The 22,888-nt window shown below is 38.5% G+C and overlaps 2 protein-coding genes across 2 annotated transcripts; both read right to left on the bottom strand.

The window, feature by feature from the left end:
• Positions 1-1,634: 1,634 nt before the first annotated feature.
• On the bottom strand, positions 1,635-18,802 carry LOC306774072 (uncharacterized protein; the record flags this gene model as incomplete). The annotated part of the gene is made up of 10 exons (XM_079264055.1): positions 1,635-1,661; positions 1,748-1,780; positions 1,940-2,163; positions 2,238-2,576; positions 14,153-14,280; positions 14,560-14,656; positions 14,733-14,771; positions 16,482-16,781; positions 16,887-17,222; positions 18,799-18,802. The coding sequence occupies 10 exons, from the start codon at positions 18,800-18,802 to the stop codon at positions 1,635-1,637; spliced, it is 1,527 nt and encodes a 508-aa protein (XP_079120181.1).
• Positions 18,803-19,892: 1,090 nt separating this feature from the next.
• LOC306774071 (OX-2 membrane glycoprotein-like) lies at positions 19,893-21,807 on the bottom strand (the record flags this gene model as incomplete). The annotated part of the gene is made up of 8 exons (XM_079264054.1): positions 19,893-19,998; positions 20,168-20,227; positions 20,317-20,367; positions 20,468-20,552; positions 20,639-20,671; positions 20,746-21,054; positions 21,129-21,467; positions 21,753-21,807. The coding sequence occupies 8 exons, from the start codon at positions 21,805-21,807 to the stop codon at positions 19,893-19,895; spliced, it is 1,038 nt and encodes a 345-aa protein (XP_079120180.1).
• Between the last annotated feature and the right edge of the window lie 1,081 nt (positions 21,808-22,888).

The following is a 22,888-nucleotide window of genomic DNA, read 5'->3' as shown; positions in this document are numbered from 1 at the left end:
GTATTCTTAACGAAGACTTTATAATTAAATGACAGACTGAGACCAACAGCGACATACTTTCACTTTTATCTCCCTAACCACGCCCCTTTTAACCGTTAAACCAGATTTTTCCTGTTTTACAGGCGACCGTTTGACTTTGTTGTGAGTAAATCTTGGAAAAACAAACAAAACCATCCAAGTTCTTGCTGTAAATAAAGCTTTCGGTTTATATAAACATTTTATTAACTTGTCCAATTTGCTGAATAGTCACAGACAAGCCAGGCACAAAATCTTATCTGATGAAAAAACAAAAGAAAAAACTTAGAAAGCAGTACTTTCATGCGCAGATAAAGTATTTTTGATAGCTGATCAACAGCATAATTTAATTAATATTATCACGTTTTGGAAACTCTGCATGTCATCATATTTGGATAAACAGCGACACCAAGTGGCGACGTGGTGGGATTCCAGGTGTCACTTTATATGAGGAAAACAAGGTTTTACTTTTCAAGGTTTTTTTTAGTACTTTTCACCAGTAGCTGCAACCCCCACATAAATACTAATTTATAAGACAGCAGAAATCTTGAATAAAAAATGTTCATTAATTCACAACTGACTGAATTTCAGGCAGACAGAAATCTTTTGAATTATGAGTTTTAATGTTATGACTTCAATGAGGACTGAAAAAAATAAGTCTTCATCGCCAATTTTTTTTAAATTTTATCTGCTCCCATTCAGTTCCAGACATTTCCAATCACAAAATTAATTTTCAGTGAAAACATAAATATAGATCATTATAAAAGAAAAAATGAAACAATTAAAAAAGTATAAAAATAAAGCTGTTTTTGTTGTTGTTTTGTTCTTTAAAAAAATGGACATATAAAGTTTTTTTTGCTGTTCAGTATAAAAAATTGACCATAACAAATTATGAAGCTTTGATGCAGTTCAGTTCAAGTTTTGACATTAATACTCGACTTGTTACGTCTTGTTGTTAACAGTCATTGTGTTTTATGAAAAACTCATCATGGATTCAAACTCTGGTCACATTCGTCGTTTTCTTTGTTTTGCTTCTGAGGTGATCGTTGTCGGACATCAGCGTTCTCCTGTGGTCCACAATGTTCTTTATCCCTTCACAAAAACAAAAGAGGGTTTGATTAACCAGGTTTCATCAATAATATAAAGTGTTCAAACATTTCAGTGAGAAGGGAAAAAGGAAAGTAACACCATTTAAATCCACATGGAAATTAATAACATTTAAATTAGCAGGAAACAATTTAAAGAATAAAGGAAGACTTACTCAGATGTCTGATCAGGAAATCTGAAGGCAGTTCCAGGATTTTCATTCATCTCTAAATCCCTGTGGGAAAATAACAAAGGATTTAAAATGTTAAAACATAAAGAAACACGAAAGAGAGATGACTGAGGTTATAAGGATGAAAAACTTACTTAGAGATTTCTCTGGTTGAAGTTTCAGGATGGTCACTGACATGATGTTTCCTGTGAGAAACAATAAAATATTTGAGATCAGATAAAATATTCAGAAACATTAATCAGACATGACTGAGGTTTTACAATATATATTGTTTAAAATATGTACCTGTTCTGATTTTTAATTAGAAGCAGCACACAGATAATTACAGCAATGCAACCCCAGATCACAAATGGAAAAATCCAAATCCATTCTGGAGGAAAAGAAACAAAACAAAACAATTTAGGACATGATACACTGAACAACCTCAAAGCAACTAAATAACAAACATTAACTTACTGAGCCGTCTCTGATCAGATCCAGATTGTTCATCTACACATAAAAAAACATCAGAATCAGACAGGGATCATAAATCTCTCAATCTGAGCGTTGAAACAGTTTCTCACCATCATCAGACGTCTCTTTAAGCTCAGGAATCATCACAAACACCTCCATCTGAGGAGCTGAGAGCACTCGCGCTGCACATCCAACCTGAAGGCTGTTGTCATGGAGACGTGACAGTAAAGCTGTAGCGGTGACGGTGACTGTATTGTTGGTGTTGTGGACACTGGAAGTGTTGTGATGTGAGAAGATGAGGTGTTGTTGTGTAGACGTCAGTGTTACGGTGGGAACAGGTCGACCTGTAGCTGAACAGGACACAACTGACCCTGCAGAAGAGTTTGATTGTGTGACATGAAGGATGGGTTCATGCAGCTCTGCAGAGGAAACAAACATCATCAGAAACATGGAATAGTTAAACATAAAAAGTCTAAACCCTCCAGGTTCTTACCATAGAGTTGTATGCAGGTTACAGCTGTCAGAGCTCCATCAGGGTCGGTGTTGAACATACACTGATAACAACGTTCATCTTCCTCTGCTAAATCCTTGATAACTATGGAGGTGTTCTGTAGTCCAGGATCTTTAAACTCAACTTTACTTCTGAAGTCTGGATTCAGTCTCTGACCAGCATACGGACTGAATGTTGCCACGTTTTTGTCCTCATCACCTAAGAATTTCTGCCATGTGACTTGAAGAACATCTTTTGTTTCTCTGAGCTGACAGCTGAGATGAGCTTCTCCTCCCACTGCTGCTAAAACAGTCTCCTGTGTTTGGATCTGCTGTGTTAGACCTGCAGGAAAGGATCAGACAGAGACCTCAGGTAGATTTGTCTTGAAGTATTGTAGTAGGTTACAGTATGTACTAAATACTGGAAATACAACTTCCAGATTAAGTTGGTTTTATTCAGGTTTTTTTTTTCCTTTTTGCAATATTTTTTAAAACTTAATTCATCGTAATTACAGGATATCCATCCTAATTGCCAGTAAATTAATCCTAATTAAAACCGCAAGCGGCGATATAGGCCCTCGCACCATGGCGCCGCTCGGCATCATGCCACCGCCTCCCCTGGCAACATCCTTCCCATGCCTCTCTCAACCTAAAGTGCAGCCAGACTGCACTTCAGACCATTTAGGTTTTATGAAGGGTCACTTCCTGTCACCAAGGGGCGGGGCTAACTTATCATCTAATTATTGACATGCACAAATGTGAAAGATATTACTGGCATCATCTGTAGCAAATTTGGTGCAGGTTGGTTGTTTTTTGTGGGAGTTATGTCAGTTTTCCTTTTCATTGCATCACATCTGCTTTGCTGCCCCGCCTCTCCTAAATGATATCCCCTATTAAAAGAAATAGCACAACTTTTAATCACACATGTCTCTTGAGCATCCTGACTCATTTGGGTTAAAGTTGGACAAAATTCTTAGGAGAAGTTCCTCAAAATGCATGGCAAAGAAAATGACAGAAATGACCCCAAAAATGGCACCCTTTTCAAAATGGCCGACTTCCTGTTGGATTTAGCCCATATGTCCAAGAGACTTTTTTGAAGGTACTGGAAGGTTCTACAAGTCTGCTGAATTTGATCCATGTCAGTCAATATAGTGGGCGGGGCTGATTGATTGAAATATTGGAGGGGGCGCTATAGAGCCATTTACGATCTTCTCCACTATATTTTAATTTTACTCTATTAAGGACATAACTTTCATGACTCATGGCAAGTATGGTGAAGATCAACAATTTCATGGCTTTGTTACAGGTACTTCCTGGTTCACGATGTCAGACACTTGTTGTTGCCAAGGGGTGGGGCTAATTCATAGTCATATTATTGCATTGTAGATTTTGTTCATCATGGAACTGGCATCAAATGTGGTGATTCCTGTGCTGATATGTTGTTTTATGTGGGAGTTTTAGCAATAAGTCTTTGTTAATGAGACATAAAACTTTGAGGGCCCGCCCCTCCTTAACTAAATCTTCTATTAGAAGAAATAACACAACGTTACATCACACATGCCTCCTGAGCATCCTGTGCAAGTTGGGTGTCAGTTGGACAATATCCCTAGGAGGAGTTGTTTAAAATGCATGGCAAAGAAATGACCCCAAAAATGGCACCTTTTCCAAAATGGCCGACTTCCTGCTGAATTTAGCCCATATGTCTAAGAGACTTTTTTGAAGGTACTGGCAGGTTCTCCAACTGTGCTGAATTTTATCCATGTCGGTCCATGTAGTGGGCGGGGCTGATTGATTGAAATTTTGTAGGGGGCGCTATGGAGACATGCTCCATTTATTCCATAATGTTTCAATGGGGCTTAGTTCAGGGCCTTACTGTCATCAGTCATGGCAAGTTTGGTGGCGGTCCAAGGTTCCATGGCTTGGTCACAGGTACTTCCTGTTTCATGGCGTTGGACCGCCATTCGCCATGTACCGTTTAGCGTAGCAACTTGAGGTTTTTATTGTGGCATCATGAAAGGGTTTGACATGTTTTGGAGGAGTCTCAAGTGTTTGGGACCATTTCCTTAGAAGCATGACCCTCAAATGTGGAAAAAACCACTTCCTGTTGTAAGTGGGCGGGGCTTAGGTCTAGACCAGCAATGGTCACATTAATCTGTTCAGGACTGATCCCTTATTAATCCCTATAAGTTTTAGGGTGATCAGATCAAAATTGACAATTTTATAGTGATTTATGATGTCACGCCGCCGCATGGAACTTCGCCATGGCGTCACGGGCACGCCGTGCAGCGTAGAGCAACGTCCTTTACCAGATCTCTTCACCAACATGTTTTGTGATGCCTGAGTGAATTTGGGCCATGTGGTGTCCACCAAGCCAGAGTTATGGGTGTGTGAGCAAAAAACAACACTTTTGACCTCCAGGGGGCGTGGCTATTTCATAATCAAAATATTGACATATAGAACTTTGTAGGAGGGGACTGCCATCATATCTAGCAAATTTGGTGCAGAAATGTTGCTTTATGTGGGAGTTATATCCGTTTAATTTTTCATGGCGAGACATCAAACTTTGAGGCCCCGCCCCTCGTAAACTAAGTCTCCTATTTGAAGAAATAACACAACATTGAATCACACATGCCTCCTGAACATCCTGAGCAATTTGTGGCTCAGTGGGATAAAAGCTCTAGGACGAGTTCGTTAAAATGCGAGGTGCTAAAACACCAAAATATTGACTTTGACCTAAAATGGCCGCCTTCCTGTCGACATTTCACCATGACATTAAGAGGATTTTTTGTTCACCCTAGCATGTAGATCATGTGTATAAATTTTCATAAAGATTAACGACATGCAGTGGCGGGGCACCTAAAATAGGTGGCGCTCTCGTTCAGTTTCGCCCAAACATTCTGGAGCACCTCAAAATATCAAATTTTTCGTATTCCCTTGGGGGGGTTACGCAAAATTTGGTGAGTTTTCGAGCACGTTCAGGCCTCCAAAAAAGCACGCGAAGTGTCCGAATAAAAATAATAATAATAATAATAATAATAATAATAATAAACACTGCAATTACAATAGGCCTTCGCACCGCCAAGGTGCTCGGGCCTAATTACAGGGCTACAGAAACGAAGTCAACTTAAGAGCAACTCTGTATGAAAACACACAGGACTGCAGTGTTTTATCTTACCTCTCTGAAAGAGTCCAACGACAAACAGGCAGAATGTAAAAACTTCATCAGACATTGTTCCTTATAGTTCCATACTGATCTGGATAACGTGATCTTACAGTTTTCATTGTAAATTTGCAAACATGAAACCTGATTGGCCCCTCAGAAAGTGACATCACTCTGGGTTGTACCATTTTAAAGGAAGGGGGGAGACAGAATTATAGCAGTTGATATTGCTTTTTAAAATTAAAGATATATTTTTTTTTTATCATGTATTTAAAAAGGTCTTTTTCAGGTATTCTGTCATTATACTGGATATCAATAGGTTGTTTTTTTTAATCACATGGGACCTGGGAATTCTGTATCCTGCTTTGTTTTGCAGTTGGTGTGAAAAACTTACTGTCAGTTTGTAACTTCCCTCCTTCTTGCAGGACCAAACGGCAAACTAAGGTTCAGACCAAACGTTCTTGACGCTCAAATCGCTGAACGCTGGTCACTAAACAACCACTTTTGTGTCCGACGCCCAAAACGCTCCTGCCGCGTGTCTGGAGAGAGCGACAAACGCAGCGGAAAAGAGAGGAGGGAAAGGCGGCGCTTTCCTTCCAGGCAGTTTGAATGATGGGGGATTCAGTAGAGGGATGGCATGGATGGTAAATAAAGCTAGAGAACATCATAGGGCCGGGATAGTCAGTGTTAATGCAACAAGAGCCAAACTCAGCAGAGAGCCGCCGCCGCCCCCCAAGCAAAGCGTTGCTAGGCAACGTATCCTTCTACGTTGCCAAATCAACTGCTTCAACAGGGTTTCAGAGCTCTGCAGCAGTTTGCAGTGTCCAGTTTATCAAGTTCCCGTCCCCATTGTCTTTACTGCAAAATGTTTGGCGCGCTGCTCCTCCTACACCTTTTGCCTCCCTTCAACCATTCAAATATCAAACTGTTCAGCTCATTCAGGAGATATGTACTATGACTTTTGGTCTTTCTAACATGTAAACTTTTCAAGTTATTCACATTTTTGCCAAGTGTTAAAATCCTCTTCAGTGATTGGACGAAACGGAATTCAGCTCAGCGATTGGTCCATTTTGTGCACCGGTGCAAAAGTACACATACAAGGCACGGGTTCAAATGCAGCATTTAACATATAGTTGCATTGTCGTTTGTTGGCTGTTGCTTGTGTGATGGCGTGCAGTTCTGCAGACTGCTCCATGTGAACTATTTGCATCATTTGCACACTTCAAGGAGCAAAGGAATTTATTTGCGAATGTCACAGTTAAATATGTGTATGATTTGTTCCAACAATGCTCCCTGCAACATTTCAACACTTTGATAAATCATTAAAGGGGTGCTATTATGGTATTTGGAGTTTTCTGCGCTTTCTACAGCGTTACAGTGTTGAATCCTCATCAGACATGTGAACGACACTGTTTTTTATCACCTAAACGCATGTTTGAGTTTGAGTTTGAGTTCCAGCATGCTCTCCGTTCGGTTTCCATGGCGACGAAAAACGCGTCGTTTTAGAGAGTTTTTTTCTACTTTGAAATCCTTGTGACGTCCCGGGGGATAAGGTTCGGTGATTGGTTACCTTCTACTGGTTAACAAGGACATGTACAAATACATCAGGGGGGTGGAAAACGTGGGATAAAGTTATTTCCAACGATGGCTGGTGAGTTTACCAAAGAGACATCCTGCTGCATTCGTTGCTGTGGGCTGCTGTTTTCCACTTTGTTTTCAGGGTCTGATTCAGGTTCCAACATGTAGGGCTGTATGCTATGTGTTGACATTGTATTCTGTTTTTTTTTATTGAGTTCATATGAGCCTAATCCTTCTGTTTATGAGATGTTACAATGACGGCGAAAGCAGGTGCGGTGCGCGCTCCCGATGTAGTGCAGTGGTGGGAGGCGGGGCTTAATGCGAAAGAGTCTCAATCCACTCGTTTTGCCCGCAGGCTGATCTGACAGCCTACGGAGAGGGTCGGACTGAAGTAAATAAAGCCATTTGTGACAATAACTCCATCAATCCCAGCCCTTCTGGTCTCAGAAATAAAAATAAATTAGCCTGAAATGCACATAAAATTTCCACTTTAAACACATTGAACAAAGTCTGTCACATCTTCACTTGAGTTTAGTTGAACCTTGCACATGTTTTTGCAATCCTGCTAATTCCACCCTGCTGGAAGTAAAAAATAAGCCATTCCCATCCCAACTGGAAAAAATTTCAATGCTTTTCCAAGGTGCAACAAAGAGTACTGGTGTTGTAACGAGTAAGTCAGTGTGCTTAAATACCAAAAGATCACGGGTTCAGTCCCAATGTGAGGCAATTATAAAAAATGACAGTTGTGCTTTTTTATTTTTTCAATTTCTTATACTTTTGCAATTTCATTTAAATCATTCAGCATAGTTCAATAAATGGGCATTCACATTTGCTATTATTTCAATAAAAGCTGTTTCTAGTTTGTGTTGTTCTGAAGTCGCTTTGGAGAAAAACATCTGCTAAATGTACAGAATAGAATGTACACTTCAAGTCTTGTTAGGGTTGCCACCTTTCAGAAATGAAAATAAGGGACGCCCACCACAGCCCCAGTCCACGTAGTGGTGCACCGGTGATGTTTTGTCCTAGCGTCTTAGGTAAAGGAATGATCAAGTCATCAATTAATCAAACTTAAAGATTGAATAGCTTTCATGAATACATTTCTGTGCAACATAGTTGGATATAAAGTGATGCTAGTTAGGCTTCATAAATCTGTATTATATAATAGATTTATATAATTACAATTATATTTTATTTTATAAATATTTTTATAGAACACATTGAAATAAATCATAAATAAATTTTAAATGTTACTAATAACCCTGCGATGGACTGGCGAGCTGTCCAGGGTGTACCCTGCCTGTCGCCCAAAGCCGGCTGGGATAGGCTCCAGCTTCCCCGCGACCCTGAATTGGAATAAGCGGTTCGGAAAATGAATGAATGAATGAATGAATGTTACTAATAAACAAAAAAGTATATTTGCATATTTCTGTAGAAAATACTGTATTTAAATACTGTTTTTTCTTTTTTAAAAAAAATCATATTCATGCATGAAAGGGTTTAAAAAAATAACACCTGTGTCATTTCACCTGCTGTAACATAGAGGGGAGGAGTGGGATGACAAATGGTTCATATAATTTATACCATGGTCACTAATAATCCGGCACGTTAACATACTGTTACACCGCTTTTTTTTTTGGGCGTTTCCATAGCAACGCATTGCCATAGCGACATGCCGTGAAATACATGGCTCCTCATTGTTTATTATACATATTGAACTGTATGTTTGCTGCTATCTCGTGATTTGAGATAGCACTGTTATGCCATCATCACAGTTTATCCAGCTCAAACACATACAGCTCTAAACATTTTAATGTAAGAAAAGCCTATATTTTAATCATAAACGTTTTCCTATACATTTTTATGTGAGTATTTGTTAACTTTATATTCATTAAAATGCGTTTTTAATTGCCATTTATATTGGCTAATACTGCATATAAATAAACGATCCCACTCTCCTGATGGTTGCTGTGATGTCGGACAGTCCACCATGAACGTGGGGAGGAGGCTGGACCTGCACAGATTTCATCCTAAAGAACATTTTTGATGGCTGTTGTATTTTCTGTGTTAATTATTTTTCAATTGAGTGTTGATGTGTGTGGCCGACATGTGTAGGCTGTTGGAAAGTTATGAAAATAATGTCTGTCAATTAAAGCATGGGCGTAGCGCACGCGGGATACACAGGGGACATGTCCCCCGCACTTTTTTATAGCTATTATAACCACTTGCTTACTTTTTTTACATGCTGAAACGTGTTTTTCCGAGCCACACCTAAACGCATCACGAGCAGGCGACGCTACGGTCTCTAACAACAAACACCGTGTGGTAACCAAGCGGCAACCTCCGGCGGTTAAAAGTGAAGCCTATGCGGAAGTGCGTAAAACTGCAGTTCTCCCTTCATCCACTAGGGGCTCCAAAACAGAGCAAATCCCCATAGACATCCATGTTAAGAAGACCAACTTCACAGCAGAAAATAAACATGTTTACAGCCTGGTACAAAAATCCATTTTCGGTTTATAAGTCAGGTTAAACTTCATGACAACTGTGGGGGGAGTGAATTTTTTTCTAACTCGCCTGTTTAAAAGTAATTTAATCTCGAAGTTTGGCACATTTAGGGGCGTGTCCTTTTGATTGACAGGTACCCAATCTCCGGCTTTAAGTCAGAAGAACGTAGAACAACCGTGATTTTTAGCCGGTTAACAACGTGACTTAGCTTTAGCCCGCTTACCTCCGTTAGCTGGTTAGCTCCTGTTATCTCGGGGTTAGCTCGGTTAGCTCTTAGCTACAGAAAGCTCGGAGTTCGCTAGATGTCAATCATCCGCCATGACGCTCATGGCTCCCCTCTCAGCTCCACCTCTTTGCCCATATTTGTATTTTCCGGGCAAGATGACGCGCATGACGCTGCCAACATGGCAACGGTAGGAACTGTCCACCAAGCTTCAATTCAGCTCTTCAGAAACCTACGTGTGACGTCACAGGGGCTCCGTCCATCTCTTTATATACAGTCTATGGTGTTAACAGAGAACCCTGTCTTTGGCATTATTCCCATCTTCAAACATGTTCACCAAACCAGCTAAGAGACAAAAAAAAAACTAAGATAATTTCTTCTCAACAAACCGCGTAAGATGATTCCTGCTGCTGAATGTAGACGCTGTTGAGCAGAAAAAGAGACATTTGTAATGTTTGTCACCATGTGGATTTTAAAAGATGACAAATAGATGTAAATTAACTTAGCTAAGCTAGCTCGTTAAGGCAAAGGTAGTAGTATCTACATTTTCTTTAATAACTTTTCAGATAAATTGTAGTCTTGGGAGTTATTTTGTTGCAAAAATGTTTTTACTTAAGTATTATTATTCTAAAGTAATAAAAAGCTGCTCTTACACAAGTAAAGTTAGGCTACTTTTTAGGCTGCTCTAAGATTACTCCTGACTTCTGGGTAGAAAATGATTTAGATTTATTTGTCTTCCTTTGACTGTTATATTTGTAAAGATTTCATTAAGTTTTGTGGTAGTTAAAGTTTAAAGTAAACGAGTTTTACGACTGCTGGTTGTTATTTTGATTGAATGATTTCAATAATGTTATTTGATGAATAAAATCAGATGTCAGGCTACACAGCATTTCAGTAGTTTTTTTTCTAGATCTTTTTTTTTTTTTTTTACTCCAACTCAAGTAAATATTTGGATGGGTACTTTGTACTTCTATGGAAGTAACATTGTTCTAAAGAAGCAATACCATTGTTGAATTTTTGCTAATTTACCTTCTTCATTTCTGCACAGAATATCTTTTTTTTTTTTTTTTTATCTTTATACAACTGAAGGACCAGGATGAGGGTGGAGACAGTGGTCCTGAGGTCAGCAGCAGGGATGGACATGGATGGTCTTCACAGCAGGAGAAATTATAGCTCAAGTCCTGCCTTAGAATGACTCTGTTATAACTGACTAAGAGGAAATATTAATCGCATCAAAGGGATTTTGGGATTAAATTCTACAACAATTTCACTTTTACTACTGTATGTATGTAGTTAATTATTTTTAAATTATTTATGGATATCCCTCACTCAAACATTAACATAAAATGTTATTTATTTTGATCATATTACTGTTTCTGCTTGAGTGTAAAATTAAATTTAGAGCTCATGATATTATTTTGCAATATAGTTTTTTAGGAGAGCCTGCAGTCTTTGCTTCCCTTAGTTAAACAAGGAAATACACAGATGCAGTTTAACTGTCATTTCATAGACAATACTTGTTCATTATTAATTTATTTGCAAATATAATTTGACTGCTGTATCAGGCAGCAGGCATTGGTCATAATATTATGTTTAACTGATTAATTTTACACTGATATATTTAAACAAGAATGATGTTTTACCAAACTTTTTGTTTTCAGTGTCGTCATTTGGCACATAATAATCTGACTACTAACCCTAACCACTCCCATTGGACATCCAACCCTGCCCAATATCCAGCCCTGCTCAATCAGTTTTTTAACACAAAAGCTCTTCCTTCACTCATGGTTGGTACTTGGGTGAAGCTACCATGAAGAATGGGGAGCTTTACCATCTGAGAAAATAAAAAGCCCTATCAACGACTAGCAAAAAAGACTCCAAGCTGTTTTTGTGTTATCATTCATATTCTGTGGAAAAATGGCAAAGAAATAACAAATAGGATATGCCAGGGTATGTAAACTTAGAAGGACAACTGTATACAACTTACATTTTTAAAAATCATTGGAAATGATACTGTAGCGTTCCCCACACAAATCTTTCTGTAATAAATTAATAAATCACATTAATTGACTTTTACATCCTAAAGGCAAACAAGCATAAGGCAAATGCATAACCAGAAGAATGAAACAGCATCAACAAACTATCTTCCTCTACAAGAAAGAACTATTTTTCTTTTTTGAAATATTTTCCTTCTTGGCAGGGCTAAACCACGAAAGAGCATTTTTTTCCCCTCAATATAATTCTATCTTCCTTTTCAGAAAAAAATGTTTTCAAACTATCTTCCTATACAAGAAATAACTATTTTTCTGTTCAGAAAGAACCACCTTTTCTGCAGGACTAAAATCTCCAGAGAGTTACAGATCCCACACAACGATAAGTCCTCCACGGTCATTTCCAGTTCTTTCCAATTTCTTCTAAGGATGCGTCATCCAAGGATGAGCTGCAAAAGCCGTCGTTCTGTCTTTGTCTACTGTTTTCATACTAAACTTTAAACTCTATAGAACACACTTACATTTCTTATTTACTGGAATACAAATTATCACACACAAAACTACTAGAACACTCCTTCAACAAGCATGCATTTTTCCTGAAGGGGAGGGGGACAGTTACACAAAAGAAACTGTGTTAATAAGCTAAGAAGTCTCCTGTACCAAGTGTTACATGCCTGCATTGAGGCAGGTTCCAGATAAGATAAGGGTCCATCACCTTCATCTCCTGAGTTGGAGTCTGCATGTACGGTACCCAACTATCCAGGTTATGCTCATTGCTCTTATAGTTATGGGTAGTCTAGCCAACCATTACTTATGTAGCAATGGGGATGTTACCTGATGCACTGAGAAGTGCCTCGCTCTATTTCTCTAATATATTAATGTATAAATATATGACAATATTGCCGTCTCTAACTTATTTCTCCTTTTTTCCGCAGGTCTTCCTGAATAAATGCAGTTGTACATGTTGATCTGTCTTTCCTGTCGTCTCCACCCCAACCAGTTGAGGCAGATGGCTGCCCTCCCTGAGACGGGTTCTGCCGGAGGTTTTCTTCCTGTTAAAGGGGAGTTTTTTCCTTCCCACTGTCGCCGCGTGCAGCTCAGGATGGGAGATTGGATCGAAGTCATGACTCGATGCAATTAGTTGGTTTCTATTATAAGATATGTATGAATTGGCTTGAAATGATGTGTATGTAAAGTGTCCTGTGACAACATTGTTGTAAAGCGGCGCTGTACAAATAAAGCTGAATTGAATTGGTGCAGCAGGGACACTTGGAAAATGTGCAGGACACCGGTCCTCAAGGACCAGGACTGGAGATCTCAGAGGGTAAGACAAGAATAATTTTCAGAAGGTTCAGTTGGCTTAAAATTTTATTTCATTAAAAGTTCACTTGCTCTACAAACTGTTATTTTATACTGGTTTCGGATCGCTTGCACCCTTTTCATAGTGAAATGGAGTCACCTGATTCATGAATTTCTCTTTTGGTTTCAAAGTCCAGCGAGATCCATGACCGTGAAGAACTGCGTCATTTCTGATGATTATTGCTGCATTTATAAAAACTTCAGTAAATCATTATATGGCCAAAAACACACTAAATGTTTCTTATCTTCTTGGACGTCCACACATAACGCGGGATCATCCTACCTATTGTTAGAAACACTTCAACTGGGAATCGTCCGTTTCTTTATGCATCCATGTATAAAAAACACACTAACTCACATATCAACATTTTTATGTCAAAAACAAAACATACTTTATAAAGATGTGTAAAACAAGCAGTTGATGTCTATAAGTTCCCTCATTGGAATAATAAAGTAAATTTTTTCACTCCATACAACGTGGCTGGTGAGTGCACATACATGCATAAATCAGGGTGTGCACTAATCTCAGCCTTATGACTACAAGGTTGTTGCACTTCACATGTGTAAAATGATCAATATGCTATATTTGAATCTTCAGAACCAGTGTTTTGTAAACTGTCTGCACAAGGAGTAGAGTTTTAATCTGCCTTTGGCTTTAAATTTCCCTCCACCAAAGCAAACGCATCTCGTCTTAACGTGATAACCAGTGGCAGACTCATAATCCCATCTGGTCTGGTGATCTTTATGTAATAATTACATTTGATCTAAAATAACAGATGATGCAACAATCAGGTCCGACAGCAAACAGCACATTTCATGCCATTACTTTTATATAGAACATATAAAAAAAATATGTTAAAAACAGCAATAAAACAAGGCAAAGAAATCACAAACATGACAAGAAAACAAACAGAATGCATCTAATGAGTTACAAATAACACAGATACCATCATCATCATCATCATAAAACACAAAGCAGATGGAAAGAGATGTTTATAAAAGCAAACAGTTTATTTTTCTCCAGAATGTGGACAAAATAAAAAGATTTTTAACAAAAGCGCTGCAAAAAAGTGGCAATCATGTCTGATTCAGAGCTTCGGTTAAACCGACGTCTCCAAACAGCCGTTTGGACACTGAAGGCGGTGGTTCTGGGGGATCCTTTTCCAGACTTTTCTTGGCTGGTGTCTGCCGCCTGACCAGCTCGTTCACCGTCCTGATTAAAGGTGTGTTGATCCTTCAGAAAAACCAAGTTAAATCCCACTCAGTACTGTATCACACAACACCGGCTATCAGCTACACAGGTCACTTCATTCTGACCAACACAAAGCAAAATAACAGAATATTCATTGTCACTGATGTAATTACTAAAAGGTTCTTACTGATGTGTGTCCTGGCTTGTTTTTTGTGGCGTTTTGTTCACCTCAGGATCACTAGTGACAGGAGATTTTACACCAGTTATTTAATTGCCTCTCAGTGCCAACAAGTTTAAAAGGTATAAGAGGCATAAATCTACCTGTTCTTGTGTCTTTGCTTCAGCTGTATGGCGCTGATCACAGCAACACAACACACCACCACAACACACACGACTGGTAAGATGATCCAAGTGGAATCTGACAGAAAAAAATAGAATTTAGTCATAAAAAAAAACACAAATATGAGCCTGAACCATGAAAAAGACTGACTTACTGAACTTCTCATCATCAGACTGCAGCTTCTCAGAAACGCCTACAGACACAAAAATCCCAAACATGTCAATCACAGGATTTCCCACAGCTGCAAACTCACAAGGTGTGAAAGAGGTGAGAAACTAGACCCCTTTAGGGGGTCTGGGAGCATTCTCCCCCAGTAAATATGCTGTAATTTTAGCCTGTAAATGGCTATGGTTACATGGTGTTTTTTAATTCGGAATTAACGTATTCTCCTACAACTTTACATGAAAATAATAATTCCGAATGAAGGTTTACATAATACACTTAATTCCTCTTCAGAGCGGCGGGTTGGGAAGGGTTCTGATTGGACAGAGGGTGCACGTGACGTATGACGTATATCGGAAATAAACAAAGTTGGCTCCCTGCTTCTCGTCTTTTCAGTCGTAACTTGTAAAAACTACATAATAAGAACCAGTTTCATTGTTATTTTTATTATAAATGTGAAGTACCAGCTCAGTCGCATACTACTTCACTTTCTGCAGCAACTGAGAAGGAGAAGAAAGATAGACCACCGAACACGGGAGGCAAAACAACGCGCGTCATCGGGACAGGACGAGGTAACAAGCATGCTCAGAACGACCGGAATTAACTTAGAGCGGAATGAAGGTTTACATGACAGAGGAATTAAATAGATCGGAATTAAAATGCAAATAAACCAGACACTCGCATCGGAATTAGGTTTAAATCCAAATAAAAATTAGCAATCAGGAACTATAAGTTTACATGGTCATTTTTCATCAGTTTAAAGTGGAATTAAACAGGAATTAAAACTCCCATGTAAACGTATGAAATGAAGCGTTCTGATTACTCTGAGAGGAAAATAAAAGAAAAACACAAGACTCCCTCCCTTAAAGTTGAAAACTCTTCATATGAACATGACTCACTTGAATGAAATATTTGGATTCAGAGTCACAAATTAGTATGTACGATCATTAATATATAAACACGAAGCATATAGCCCTTTTCCATTAGTATCAGCTTGTCAACTTGACTCGCCTCGGCTCGGTTTGTAGGGTTTTCCACGAGGCTTTTGTACCCGTTTACCAGCACTTTTTTGTAACTCCTCAGTCCAGGTTCTAAGCGAGCTGAGTTGGGTTGTGTGTGACGTCGTCAGACTGCATGCTGCTATTGGTCAGGGGCGTGGCCAATCAGAGGTCAGGGAGCGATATCACTGAAAGAGCGACTCCAACTTGTAAGTTGTTTACATTATGTGACAAGCAATGGCGCAACAAAGTCTGTTCCTTGGTCCAAGATTGAGGTGGAGACATTTCTTTGCTTGCTGAGGAAAGGATACAGAGGGAACCAGATGGAGCGACACGGAATGAAAAAATCTATCAAGAGCTTTCTGACTCAATGTCTACGGCTAGCAAAGGAGTTTTCAAGTCGAGAGAAGCTGAAAAAGCTCCAAAGTGACGATCGGCAGGTCAAGGAACACAATGGTCGGAGTGGATCAAACAGATGAGACTGGAAGTGGTTCCAACAAATGGATACGATATATGGTCAGCGACCGGCGAGCCACAGACCACGTAGCAGATTGCCTCTAGGTCCTGTATTGTTATAGAGCTTGTCGTGCACAACACTGACATCACAGTGATTTCACACAAACCCCGCCCATTTCAGACCTGGTACTAAACTGTAATGGAAAAGAAACAGGACCAAGCTGAGACAAGTTGAGGCGAGTTGAGTTGAGACAAGCTTGATACTAATGGAAAAGAGACCTTCTCACCTTTATCAGTCGTCTGTTTGGGAATCACCTCAAACACCGTCATTGGAGAAGCTGAGAGCACTCGGGCTGCACATCCAACCTGAGTGCTGTTGTCATGGAAACCTGACAGCACAGCTGTAGCAGTGACGGTGACTGTACCATTGCTGTTGTGGACACCGACATTGTTGTGGTGTGAGAAGATGAGGTGGTGTTGTGTAGACGTCAGTGTTACAGTGGGAGCAGGTCGACCTGTAGCTGAACAGGACACAACTGATTCTGCAGAGTTTGATTCTCTGACATGAAGGACGGGTTCATGCAGCTCTGCAGAGACATACACATAACAGGAAGTAGATTTTAAGAAGAGGTAGGTTTGATCTGTTGTGCAACTATTGATGCGTTCATTGTTTCCTCTGCATCAGTACTCACCATAGAGTGTGAGGCAGGTTTTGCCTGTCACAGCTCCGTCAGGAAAAGTGTTAAACAAACAGCGGTAGCAGCCTTCATCCTCCTTCGTCACCTTCTTTATCACCATGGAGCAGTTCTTCAGGTCACCATACTGAAAATCTATCTTCTCATTGAAGTCAGCCATCACTCTTGAGCCAAAATTCTTACTGTATGTGGCGAGATTCTTCTCTCTATCAGACAGTTTCTGCCACGTGACCTGAAGGACATCTTTAGACTGAGTAAGTTCACATCTTAGGTAGGCGTGCTGTCCTACTGCTGCCACCACAGTCTGCTGCGTTTGGATCACAGCTGATGCACCTGTATGGAGGAGATCATGATGGTAACAATGGCTCTGCAGCGGCAGCGTCACCTGAACATGCGATGAGAACATACACACACGTTGCCATCCCTTACAAAAATATACTTACTTTATACTAAACTGAGACAGTATATTTGAAGTTTACTTCCATATACTATATATTATATATTTCAGGATAGAATAGTGAAAGTATACTTTGTTTATTCTGAAAAGTATGATGAAAAGTCCAGGAGTATTTTTGGTACTTTGCACTTTAAAAAAGGACATCAAGACTATTTTTGGTTCCAAAGATGAGTACTTGTTTATATTTTTACAAACAGATGCACACTTTTTCCTTCACCATTTTTGGCGACTTTTTGGCGTGAAAGACTTGATCTTTGACATTTTTACATGCAAATGTGCACTTTTTCCCTTCATTTATCCAGCAAAGGACTCAATTTCATAGAATGTCTTTGTTTTTTAAACACATCTTTCATGTGTATTTACATCTTTAAAGCAGCATGTATTTGTAAATACATTTTATTGTATGCTTAAAAATGTGATATAAATATGTCAAACTTGTTTTTAACATTCTGTTTTTTAGTTTGTAAATACAGTCTAATTTACATACAGTATGAGTTTACTTTAAAAATACTTTAAATATACATATACATACATATTTAAATAGTATACCGAAAGTAACATGCTAAGCAAATTTACAAGTATGCTTAGTAAAGTATTATAAATAAACAAGTTAAATAGCACAAAAAAATGTTAATTTGTTTTGGTAATTTTAAATATATAAAAATAAGCTTGTAGTATAATTCAATAATCTAAAACGTGGACTACAAGTATATAACTATACAATGCCAGTATCTAGAAGAGTGTACTTGTGGTTTACTGATAGCATACTTACATATATATTTAAATAAATTAAACTAGAATTATATACCTAGTACACTTTTATATGGTATACTTGTTTTATACCTGAAAGTATACTTCTGTAAACTTACAATGACCTATACTTGACATATACTTTAATAAACTAAAAGTATTACAATTTAGTCCGAATAAGCATTAACTTGGTATACTTTTAGTAGACTACTAGTATATGTTCTGTAGTATACTTGGAAGACTTATACTCAAGTATAATCAGTAAAATAAACTTCAAGTGTACTACTATTTGCTAAGGGATACCATTCTCCTACATGCCAACAGCAGCTGCAGAAAATGTAGCAAATACTTGTCAAAGTAAAAGCATATGTAGTAATGCTTCTAGTAAACATGTCATAGAAAGCAATAGTCTGTGTGTTCAACAGTTACAGTTACCATGGTTTACTTTACGTTTAAGACGTGAAAGAAGCCTACGTCAAGAACAACCTCATTTATGAAAGAATAAGAATTTGTTTTCTTACCTTTACAAAAAATTTCCAACAGAAAAAAGAAACAAAGGACTGAACCTCGTGCCATCGCCACAAAAACTTTGAAAATGATCGTCACAGGTGTAGGTCAACGGACCAATTACGTGATTAGTGGGCGGGGCTCATTTAGAAACGAATTTATAAAACATAAATTACTATATTAATATAATTTTACCCATATTGAAGCAGATTACTCATAAAAGGATCCAACTGATATCTGATATAACAAAAAACAAACGTTAAAAAATATATTCGTGAAATATGAAGTATTCTTAACGAAGACTTTATAATTAAATGACAGACTGAGACCAACAGCGACATACTTTCACTTTTATCTCCCTAACCACGCCCCTTTTAACCGTTAAACCAGATTTTTCCTGTTTTACAGGCGACCGTTTGACTTTGTTGTGAGTAAATCTTGGAAAAACAAACAAAACCATCCAAGTTCTTGCTGTAAATAAAGCTTTCGGTTTATATGAACATTTTATTAACTTGTCCAATTTGCTGAATAGTCACAGACAAGCCAGACACAAAATCTTATCTGATGAAAAAACAAAAGAAAAAACTTAGAAAGCAGTACTTTCATGCGCAGATAAAGTATTTTTGATAGCTGATCAACAGCATAATTTAATTAATATTATCACGTTTTGGAAACTCTGCATGTCATCATATCTGGATAAACAGCGACACCAAGTGGCGACGTGGTGGGATTCCAGGTGTCACTTTATATGAGGAAAACAAGGTTTTACTTTTCAAGGTTTTTTTTAGTACTTTTCACCAGTAGCTGCAACCCCCACATAAATACTAATTTATAAGACAGCAGAAATCTTGAATAAAAAATGTTCATTAATTCACAACTGACTGAATTTCAGGCAGACAGAAATCTTTTGAATTATGAGTTTTAATGTTATGACTTCAATGAGGACTGAAAAAAATAAGTCTTCATCGCCAATTTTTTAAAAATTTTATCTGCTCCCATTCAGTTCCAGACATTTCCAATCACAAAATTAATTTTCAGTGAAAACATAAATATAGATCATTATAAAAGAAAAAATGAAACAATTAAAAAAGTATAAAAATGAGGCTGTTTTTGTTGTTGTTTTGTTCTTTATAAAAATGGACATATAAAAAGTTTTTTTTGCTGTTCAGTATAAAAAATTGACCATAACAAATTATGAAGCTTTGATGCAGTTCAGTTCAAGTTTTGACATTAATACTCGACTTGTTACGTCTTGTTGTTAACAGTCATTGTGTTTTATGAAAAACTCATCATGGATTCAAACTCTGGTCACATTCGTCGTTTTCTTTGTTTTGCTTCTGAGGTGATCGTTGTCGGACATCAGCGTTCTCCTGTGGTCCACAATGTTCTTTATCCCTTCACAAAAACAAAAGAGGGTTTGATTAACCAGGTTTCATCAATAATATAAAGTGTTCAAACATTTCAGTGAGAAGGGAAAAAGGAAAGTAACACCATTTAAATCCACAAGGAAATTAATAACATTTAAATTAGCAGGAAACAATTTAAAGAATAAAAGAAGACTTACTCAGATGTCTGATCAGGAAATCTGAAGGCAGTTCCAGGATTTTCATTCATCTCTAAATCCCTGTGGGAAAATAACAAAGGATTTAAAATGTTAAAACATAAAGAAACACGAAAGAGAGATGACTGAGGTTATAAGGATGAAAAACTTACTTAGAGATTTCTCTGGTTGAAGTTTCAGGATGGTCACTGACATGATGTTTCCTGTGAGAAACAATAAAATATTTGAGATCAGATAAAATATTCAGAAACATTAATCAGACATGACTGAGGTTTTACAATATATATTGTTTAAAATATGTACCTGTTCTGATTTTTAATTAGAAGCAGCACACAGATAATTACAGCAATGCAACCCCAGATCACAAATGGAAAAATCCAAATCCATTCTGGAGGAAAAGAAACAAAACAAAACAATTTAGGACATGATACACTGAACAACCTCAAAGCAACTAAATAACAAACATTAACTTACTGAGCCGTCTGTGATCAGATCCAGATTGTTCATCTACACATAAAAAAACATCAGAATCAGACAGGGATCATAAATCTCTCAATCTGAGCGTTGAAACAGTTTCTCACCATCATCAGACGTCTCTTTAAGCTCAGGAATCATCACAAACACCTCCATCTGAGGAGCTGAGAGCACTCGCGCTGCACATCCAACCTGAAGGCTGTTGTCATGGAGACGTGACAGTAAAGCTGTAGCGGTGACGGTGACTGTATTGTTGGTGTTGTGGACACTGGAAGTGTTGTGATGTGAGAAGATGAGGTGTTGTTGTGTAGACGTCAGTGTTACGGTGGGAACAGGTCGACCTGTAGCTGAACAGGACACAACTGACCCTGCAGAAGAGTTTGATTGTGTGACATGAAGGATGGGTTCATGCAGCTCTGCAGAGGAAACAAACATCATCAGAAACATGGAATAGTTAAACATAAAAAGTCTAAACCCTCCAGGTTCTTACCATAGAGTTGTATGCAGGTTACAGCTGTCAGAGCTCCATCAGGGTCGGTGTTGAACATACACTGATAACAACATTCATCTTCCTCTGCTAAATCCTTGATAACTATGGAGGTGTTCTGTAGTCCAGGATCTTTAAACTCAACTTTACTTCTGAAGTCTGGATTCAGTCTCTGACCAGCATACGGACTGAATGTTGCCACGTTTTTGTCCTCATCACCTAAGAATTTCTGCCATGTGACTTGAAGAACATCTTTTGTTTCTCTGAGCTGACAGCTGAGATGAGCTTCTCCTCCCACTGCTGCTAAAACAGTCTCCTGTGTTTGGATCTGCTGTGTTAGACCTGCAGGAAAGGATCAGACAGAGACCTCAGGTAGATTTGTCTTGAAGTATTGTAGTAGGTTACAGTATGTACTAAATACTGGAAATACAACTTCCAGATTAAGTTGGTTTTATTCAGGTTTTTCTTTTCCTTTTTGCAATATTTTTTAAAACTTAATTCATCGTAATTACAGGATATCCATCCTAATTGCCAGTAAATTAATCCTAATTACAGGGCTACAGAAACTAAGTCAACTTAAGAGCAACTCTGTATGAAAACACACAGGACTGCAGTGTTTTATCTTACCTCTCTGAAAGAGTCCAACGACAAACAGGCAGAATGTAAAAACTTCATCAGACATTGTTCCTTATCGTTCCATACTGATCTGGATAACGTGATCTTACAGTTTTCATTCTAAATTTGCAAACATGAAACCTGATTGGCCCCTCAGAAAGTGACATCACTCTGGGTTGTACCATTTTAAAGGAAGGGGGGAGACAGAATTATAGCAGTTGATATTGCTTTTTAAAATTAAAGATATATTTTTTTTTTATCATGTATTTAAAAAGGTCTTTTTCAGATATTCTGTCATTATACTGGATATCAATAGGTTGTTTTTTTTAATCACATGGGACCTGGGAATTCTGTATCCTGCTTTGTTTTGCAGTTGGTGTGAAAAACTTACTGTCAGTTTGTAACTTCCCTCCTTCTTGCAGGACCAAGCGGCAACCTTCGGTTAAAAGTTAAGCCTATCGGTGTGTTTAGACCTCTCTTTATCTACAGCCTAAGGTTCAGACCAAACGTTTTTGACGCTCAAATCGCTGAACGCTGGTCACTAAAGAACCACTTTTGTGTCCGACGCCCAAAACGCTCCTGCCGCGTGTCTGGAGAGAGCGACAAACGCAGCGGAAAAGAGAGGAGGGAAAGGCGGCGCTTTCCTTCCAGTCAGTTTGAATGATGGGGGATTCAGTAGAGGGATGGCATGGATGGTAAATAAAGCTAGAGAACATCATAGGGCCGGGATAGTCAGCGTTATTGCAACAAGAGCCGAACTCAGCAGAGAGCCGCCGCCGCCCCCCAAGCAAAGCGTTGCTAGGCAACGTATCCTTCTACGTTGCCAAATCAGTAACATTCAGCTTTTTTTTTTTTTTTTAAGCAAGGAATGGTTATCCTAAATATCGCACGGGGTAATGGCATCTCAGCCCCGTGTCTGGGTTCACCACAGGAATCCTCCATGAGCTGCGAGCTGATCGCTCTGATTGGTTTGGTCTGGATTCAGTCTCTGACCAGCATACTGACTGAATGTTACCGTGTTTTTGTCCTCATCACGTAAGAATTTCTGCCATGTGACTTGAAGAACATCTTTTGTTTCTCTGAGCTGACAGCTGAGATGAGCTTCTCCTCCCACTGCTGCTAAAACAGTCTCCTGTGTTTGGATCTGC

The sequence above is a fragment of the Telmatherina bonti genome (genome assembly GCF_933228915.1).
Source record: "Telmatherina bonti genome assembly, chromosome: 24".
Lineage (NCBI taxonomy): Eukaryota > Metazoa > Chordata > Actinopteri > Atheriniformes > Telmatherinidae > Telmatherina > Telmatherina bonti.
The sequence above is the reverse complement of the archived record's forward strand: the minus strand, read 5'-3'. Positions and strand labels throughout refer to the sequence as shown.